This window comes from Pseudomyrmex gracilis, unplaced genomic scaffold (genome assembly GCF_002006095.1).
Source record: "Pseudomyrmex gracilis isolate BER0280 unplaced genomic scaffold, ASM200609v1 scaffold_120, whole genome shotgun sequence".
Lineage (NCBI taxonomy): Eukaryota > Metazoa > Arthropoda > Insecta > Hymenoptera > Formicidae > Pseudomyrmex > Pseudomyrmex gracilis.
In genome coordinates this window covers 135,220-143,722 of record NW_018020704.1, presented here as the reverse complement: position 1 = coordinate 143,722, position 8,503 = coordinate 135,220, and the positions used below count along the sequence as shown (strand labels likewise).

Genomic DNA, 8,503 nt, shown 5'->3' with positions numbered 1-8,503 from the left:
ATGTTAATTAATTGTGCGGAATTGCTTCTTTCTGTCGGTCATGTATGAGAAATATATTTGTTTGTGATAGTTTTATACACGATTATATAAAAAGTTCAATTATGCAAAGATACTTATACACTTGTCGTAATTTTATTAATCTTATTAAGATAATTAAGATAATTTCCATAATTTGTATATTCTCAAAGCGTAAAAGAATTTTGAGTTCTGTTCTAAACTAAACTATTTATATTCATAAACTATCTGAGTGTCTAAACGGAAGGCTAGAAACATTTTAACGAATGCGATACGATCGCGTTACACAGAAGCGTCAAACGTGCCACGGCAGTAATTCCGCTTCATTATCGGCGGATATGCGCTAATAGCGTTCCGATTGAACGTTGCTTGCTTTCACTGAACGCGATGGCTCGTGTTACCGCGAGACGCACTGCAAACTCGGCATGGTTGCTATATTTTGCAAACAAATTCGACGCGCGAGAGCGCTTTGCGGGCGCGCGTGTAAAATTGGTAATCCAATCCTATTCGCTACGCAGGGAATTAATTATCGTATGCTGCGTAACTTAAACAGTACCTGTTAAGTGGAGCATCATTCGGGGTACAATCGACAAATAAAATAAAATCAATTTGTTAATAAACGTGACACGTTTTAAACAAGAGCGATGTAATATAAATTTATTGTTACTATTAATTACTATAATAATATTTTTTTTTCTGACTTAGCAATAATAGAAAATATATTAATTAACTTAGCAACGTATGTTTTCGAGCACGAATCTTTTTATTTACACAAATTGGAAAATAAAAACCTGTTGGTAGAAAACTGCGCAATTGAAGGATTTTTAGCAATTCTCGTGACAAAATGTTCAGTGAAATCGATTTGGCAATATTGATTTTAACTATTCTCACGTGCAAATGGCGCTTTCTCACTTGTTTTTTTTGTTATTGTCAGCCCCGTCGACCACGCGCTGCCGCGCGCTCGTGTGAGTGTTAAACACAACGAAGCATTTGGAGCGACCTTCCTATCCAAAGTAGCTTCTCCGGAGGGTTCGAAGCGCCTGGGTGAGGGTAGCCTGTGTCGGAATGGCAGCGGAGAGCACCGAGCCAGTTGGTGTAGAGACTCCACCAAGTGCACCCGGCCGTGTATCTAATGCCAGGCCATCTCGACCTGTCAATCCGCTCAATGTGTCGTCGCGTTACTCAATTTGCCTTTTTTTTTTTTTTTGTTTGTTTTTATTCGCTTGCATCTCGATACGCGAGATGCGTAAAATGTCGCAGCGCGACGCCGTAAGGCAAATTGGATTTTAATTAACGATCGAACTTTTTATCAATGAGATTCAACACGTCGAGAGATATCACTGCAATATTTTAGCGCAATTTTATTATTTTATTATTTGATAGATTTTCTTGCCTTAGTGTTTTGCTTTGATGTGATTTTCCTTCAAATTTCACATGACAATATTTTGAAGATTATTCTTGACTGCCGGTGGAGCAACAACTTTTGACGAAAAGGTACATCTTTTATTTAAGAGATTCTATTTTTTTTTAATGTATCTATTATTTATTTTATATATACAAATATTTTTTATTTTATTTCGAAATGTTAATTTTTTTATTTTTTCTTTCTATTTTCTTTCTATTTTATAGTGAAGAAAGTAACTTGTTGACACACTGAAGTTTTCATAAAATTGCAAATGTCTTATACAATTTTAATTTTCGTATTGAATGTCAAATATCAATCTTGTAGAGAGTGTGAATAAATATGTTACGTACAGTTACATCGCACGTCCACACACACATTGTACCGATATGTAAATTAAAATCTAGTGTCGGTTCTCGTCGAAGAGCTATCCGGAAACTATTTGATCTACGTCTTTATAAATTGCGCCTGTCGATCGTTCGATACCCGCTGCCAAAGGCGCTTACATGTTTTATTTATCGAATATAAGTTTGTCGGTTGCTGGCAAAACCGCATTTAATTTTCTTCGTACATTTTACCGAGAGGTATCCGGTTTGACTAGCTCTACTGACGATTGTGACTGCTTACTTACCGGTTATTTGTTCGAGTTATTTGACTCCGTCAATTTAATTTATTTGCGCACACAACTATTCGGTTATACACCTTATTTAATTTTTTTTTAACACTATAATAACTGAGAAAAAAATATCTGACGTCGTGCTCATTTGTTTGGCACTTTTACGCTTGTCACACAAATAAAATTTTACATTTTTATGATTTTACTCCATTCCGTTAGGTGTTCATTTAAGTTTCGTCTTTTGCAGTTTTTGGTTTTTTTTTCCCTTGGATTTACGACCTCTTCGCCTGCAATGATGTCGTACGATTACCCCCATCCGGTTTCAAGAACGTACCAATACAAAAAGGTAATAAATCAATCGCTGAATCGAATCTATATTTGTTCAAAGAACTAATTGCGCAAGCGTAACATACTTTTTTTTTTACCACACATGCGTACTTGAAAATGTATATAATTACACAGTTTGTGACATGTTTGTGGAACATTTAATATTCAATTGAACATTCAAACTGATTGTATTGAATATTCAAATCTGATATTGTGCAACAAATCCGCATGCTTTTGCATATCGCTCCTACGTGTTGCGAGTTGAAATTCGCACGTGAGTTAATTACGTGCCGGCACGTACACACAAAATCTCTTTTCTCATCGATAATTTATCAGTTCGATGACTGTTAATTATCTTTGTGTCGCGCGAGATATCACATTAAAATGACGCCGATATATTATTGAATAATTAATATATGGTTCTACATGTAATGACTTTTATATTGTATGATAGTGTTAATTATTACTTTTTGAAGATAATTTTTATTTATTAACGTTGCCTCGCAATATGTTACAATACAGAAAAAAAGAAGCCCGTTAATACTTTACCTTTTGCGAGTCTCGTGATTCGACGACTCGATAGCTTCAAGTGGCGAAGTCTTTTAAATCAATTGCGCTTTTGTTTCTCGTGTATCGACTGTTTCATTTTCTTTCGTTGATGACAACGTGGCACCTGGTGTACGGGCATAAATTTGTATTCTTCCTCACGACCCATCCGACCAAGAAATCATTATTGATGCGAATAAAAAAGAAAAGACGCGACGAAATTATTGGAGTTAAATCAGCCGGTCCGGTTATCGCTCGAAAGCGTCGCGTCAAAACGACTGAACTTTATTTCGCGCCGTCAACTATAAATCGAAGATTTCCTTCGTGAATTATTTACGAACAAATATGGGTATGAATGACCCGCTTATCGCCGCCTTCGCGTTTCGATTACGTCGTAAATTAGCAATTCACAATGGTGATTGACGATCGAAAAACGCGCGGTCAAATGATGCAAAAGATGATGCGAAAATCCTCCTCGAAGAAGAAGGGCTCGGCCAGTGTGTGATGCCGCCGACATCTCAGGCAGCTGTCACGGAATATTGATTAATAAAATATAACGTGTGTTCAATGGCAGATAACGAAGCCCCTGCTAGAGAGGAAGAGAAGAGCGAGGATAAACCGTTGCCTCGACGAACTCAAGGATCTCATGGTGGATGCCTTGGAGGTAAAACTGTTAATATATTGATATATCTAACAATATAACAGATCGTTGCTGTAAAACAACTTTCTTGAATTATGAGTAGCCACAGCCAATCTCTCAATTCCAAATTAATCTCTTCACCACATTTTACATAAAAAAAACAAAACGAATCGAAGTTGTAAATTACATAAGGCTCTTGTATAAACGCAATAAAACGACACTTCACGCATTACGCTTGCGACTTCTTACGAGTGACAATTAACTCTCACTTCGCGCGATCTTGCGTGGCTTTTTTCGCGTGGTCGAGACAAATTGTTTAACGACGAAAAGAAACTGGGACTTTTCTGTCTTTATCTTTCTCTCTCTCTCTCTCAGAACAATCTCAGAGTCGATACGTTCAACGAGCACGTGCTATGTTTTTTTTTTTTCCGGGCGCGCGTCGAGCGAGGGAAACCCGCGCGAAGTTTCTTGCTCGACCCGATCGGCTCTATTTATGACGCCGAGTTGCTCCGCTCGCGCGTCACCCCTCAGCGGCAATTTTACGGATCGCGCCTAGCAGGAAACGCATTCTCCGGTCGCAACTGCGCGTGCAGGCGATTTTGCTTTTAAATATTCCCGGAGCGTGAGAACACGAGGAGTGAACGCGCGATATCTAGTGCGTGGTCATGCAAAGAGCGCAGCACACTTCGCTAAACGCGTGGGCAATATATTTAAATAAACATTGCATTTTAACCTTTCCATAAACCGTCGTCCCAACGTCACGCTCCGTTTGTTGTTTGCGACGACGCACTTTTATTTAAATGCGTTATTTATACGACTAGCAAATAACGCGATTGCAAACGCAATCTTTTTTCAACGGGACAAACGAGACTGAAAATTAGACTCAGTTGTTTTGAATTTTGAATTCAAAATTTTTAATAAAAATTTTTAATCCAAAAAAATCATATTCTCGGTTGTGCATTAAATAATAAAATGATCGACGAGAATTGACGGGTGAAAAAAAAAAACTGTTATTTTTGCCCATTACAGCGAGAAAGTTCAAGCCTTGTTTTTTTCCTGAACGGAATTACGCCTCGAATACAGCGTCGACTCGAACTCTGTGTGTAAAAAAAAAAAAAAGATTACACGTTTCCCGCACATCTTATAAAGCGATATTACCCACAATACACGCTTCGCTACCTTTAGTAATTTATCGATATACAGTCGGCGCGATACAATCGTGCCGACGACGAAATTGTTACCACGCGTAAGGCATACGCGTCGGCCATCACCGCGACCATCGTAATTCGTTGAATCAGCGTGAAAGGTATTGATTTCGCCAATGTTAATTTTCCAACGACACGGCAATTTTTTTACTTTTCCGGTCCGATCGGCACGTTTCGTACGGCTTAATACGCCCGTCAACTGCATGGTATTCTTCTTCGCGCGCAAAACGTCACGAACACGGTCGTCGAGCGCAAAGCTTCCACGCTCAGGCGCCGCGATTTCCCTTTTTCTAAGATTCAACATTCTTTCTTTGATCGTACAATCTAAAGCAAACTGTCCCGCAACAGTTATGAGAGCCGGTAACGATACCATTTCAATAGCGACTTCTTCTTAGATCGAAGAAGCCGACGTTCTTCTTCGACGAGAGAAGTGGAAAAAAAATACGAAAGAGAGTTAGCTTGACGGAGAAGCGCAAAATTACATCATCAAAGAGCATTACGATCGATAATGATGTTTACAATGAATATTTCATTCTAGTTTAAAAATTAAATAGAGAAAGAAATTGAGACTGTCTCTCTTGTGTTTTTTCTATAATATTATTTTTTATGTTCGGTAGTGTTTTTAATTAATTGTAATAATAGAATAAATTGTTTTGTCACAATTTTAATTTTAACACAAAACACGAGATGTATTACACGTACAGCTGACAAATCTGACTAATGACGGAATGATTTGCAGACCGAGGGCGAGAACATCAGCAAGCTGGAGAAGGCGGATATCCTCGAGCTGACGGTGCGTCATCTGCAGAAGTTGCAGGCCTCGCGACCTTCCGGATTATCGGTGACGATTACGAACGGCGACGAGATCTCCGCGGAGAGCCGGTGGCAATCTGGCTTCGGGCATTGCGCGGCGGAAGCCTGCAGATTTCTCTCGTCGCTTCCAGGTGAAGCCGCGGACAGATTGGCGAGACACCTCGCAGCTGGTCTTCAGAAGACAAGCCTGCACGCAAATTCGTCGGTAATTATCGAGTTGATATTGCAATTAGCGCTAATAATAAGAGCGCGGAGAGAAAAAGAGAGAGAGAGAGAGAACGCGACAGGACCATCAAATTTTAGGGAATTCATCTCGTACATCCCAAATTTGCGCGAGAAGCGATCCGTGCTGCTTTCAATACGCAAAATGAGATTTTTAAGATGCGGTTTTCGGCGCAATATTACATCGCGTAATTTACCGTACGATCTGGTTCGACGCAGCTAATTATTGTCGCTTATGAGCTGCGAGATAACCACGTCTTGATGAGACGTCGCGTATGCATTGAATTTTATGCCGCCGCACAATAGACGCTTACGGGAAGAAGCTGCAACCTGCAATTTATCTTGCAATAAATTTTTTTATACTTACGCGCATCTGCAATTGACGAGCAAAAAGCGGAGATCGCAGAGGCAGTAATAATAATACACGCGTAATTAACGCTAATTAATTACAAAGTTAGAAGATTTACGTATTCATTCGTTTTATGATTAATTATGTAGTTAGGATACAATACGCGTTTTCCGTTATACTCACGTTATCCCGCTGCTCTTATTTTGTTTTGATTTGATATTTGAGAAGTTTTCTCGTTAAATAGTTCTTCGTTTTTTGCGCAGATTTACTCTGAAAAAAAAAAATTAAAAATACACATCGTATCGCACTTTCACCTAAAAAGGTGAATATAAAGTCACGAATAGAATTTGCGCGAAGCCACGTTATGTCCAAACTTGGCGAGAAAGATATTATCGCGATCGTATTATACGAGCAACGGGAATAACGCGACTTGCAAAAGATTTATGATCGAGCGAGGTGTTAACGATCGTCGTAATGACTACAAAAAACGTGTTCTCTTCAGCCAAAAGCCAACCTGTTATCGCCTACCCTGGCCAATCTGGACCACATTGCCAACGTCGTGGCACCTTGCGGCACGTCCACCGAAATTGACTCGGCGATACTTCCAGCAAGCACATCGCCGATAAGATCCACGCCTCACACCGATAAAACTGTCGACGACGCGGCCGCGTCGACAACCGTTTCTTCCACGCCTCGATGTCGATCTTCGGTGTCGCTCGTTAACGCCAATGAGAAATTAACAGTAAATTGCAGTGCCAAACCAAGGAGTCTGAGGGACCGCCAAGAATCGACAACAAAGATGGTAACGACGACGAGAAACAAAACAAACGATCCGCAAGACATTAACGCTGATGACGACGAAGAAATTGATGTTGAGCGCGTGGACGAACGCGACCCGATGTGGAGACCGTGGTAGTTCCCGAATTCTTGTGTAACGATAAGCGGTCGAAATCCATTCCTTATAAAAATATTTCTTCACATTTCGCCGTTCAGTTGTTTACGTATGTACTACTTTTACATTGAAATTTTGTAAAAAGATAACAAACAGAGGAGAACAAAACAAAGAAAATATAATGGAAGTTTAATCTCGAGTTATATTGTTTGAACGATAGTTTTTAACTTAAGGATTAATTTTAAGAACTCTGGCGATATTACTGTTAATATATTCCGAAGTTAAATATGATACAAGTTTATACACATATACTATATATACTTCCCGAAGATTGTCCAAACGATGTTTTTGTTGCAATTAAATATTTCGATTGCAATACTTTGTGTACCACACTTATGCCAACAGAGACGAAGAAACACAAGCAGAGATTAATAATACCCGGTTACCCCGATCCATATTATTCGAGTACTCATATCTTCCAGGAACGAGTATCACTCGGATATTCGTATTGTACGGGTATTATCGCACATTGCAAACACACATAGAACGTTTACCAGAATACTCAGATGTCCGAGTATGATTAGTTCTAATATAGATATATATATAGATATATATATATGTTTACACACACACACACACACACACAAAGTTACATTACTATTAATCTTGTGTTAATTTTGTTATTTTGGTACTTGGCTTTAAATCATTAGATAAATATTAGTTTATCTTTAAATAATTATATTACTACTTAGACTTGTGATATTAAAGTGTTTGTTCAAATGGTATGGCAAGACAAAAAAAAAGATGATCAATATCAATTTTGACGCACTATATTATTACATTACGAGTTAAACATACATTATGTGTGGCACTTTATTCTGAATATTTTATCCATTGCTGCATTGTTTGTTTGTTTTTTTTTTTTTTTTTTTATACCGACAATTCTTTACTTAAGATGTATATTTTTATCACGTAACGTAAGAAAAGCGTTATAATTAATTTTATGGTATAGTCTATTCGTATATATGCAGAAATACACTGCTATATAATTATTTATGTTGATTTATTTTGATGTTAATATCTACATGTATTACTTTGTGCGTGATTAATCTGTGATAGAAGATAAGAATACGTATTCGACATTTTGCATCATGTATATGTGGATCGATCAAGTTTTTAATAAAAATTTTCGAAACCCAAGTTTTTGTTATTAAGAGTACTTGTGTGTGCGCGTATAGATTTTATTTATAATCTGATAAAAGAATGAACACTATCCTCTCGATATCTATCCGAGAACGATACTTTTTATAGCAATTGTTATTTCGCGATTTGATACTATAATTGATTTTCTTTTATTTTTAAAATATAATCTCCAAAAACATTAATTAGATATTTTTATCAAAACGACAGTGCGTGACTATATTTGTAAATTTCTTATTGCATCACTTCAAGTTGTTGGCATGTCAGGTTTCTTCT

At 37.8% G+C, this 8,503-nt stretch overlaps 1 protein-coding gene across 1 annotated transcript; it reads left to right on the top strand.

The window, feature by feature from the left end:
- Positions 1–1,094: 1,094 nt before the first annotated feature.
- On the top strand, positions 1,095–8,189 carry LOC109856492 (enhancer of split mbeta protein-like). Its single transcript, XM_020431822.1, has 5 exons — positions 1,095–1,509; positions 2,281–2,379; positions 3,481–3,570; positions 5,491–5,769; positions 6,638–8,189. The coding sequence occupies exons 2-5, from the start codon at positions 2,326–2,328 to the stop codon at positions 7,049–7,051; spliced, it is 837 nt and encodes a 278-aa protein (XP_020287411.1). The 5' UTR covers positions 1,095–1,509; positions 2,281–2,325; the 3' UTR covers positions 7,052–8,189.
- The last annotated feature ends 314 nt before the right edge of the window (positions 8,190–8,503 follow it).

Bases quoted from the DNA above. Each gene is read 5' to 3' on its own strand.
- LOC109856492 (XM_020431822.1), top strand. From the start codon at position 2,326: ATGATGTCGTACGATTACCCCCATCCGGTTTCAAGAACGTACCAATAC. The intron at 3,571-5,490 runs GTAAAACTGTTA...AATGATTTGCAG, and splicing joins TCATGGTGGATGCCTTGGAG to ACCGAGGGCGAGAACATCAG. The intron at 5,770-6,637 runs GTAATTATCGAG...TGTTCTCTTCAG, and splicing joins GCCTGCACGCAAATTCGTCG to CCAAAAGCCAACCTGTTATC.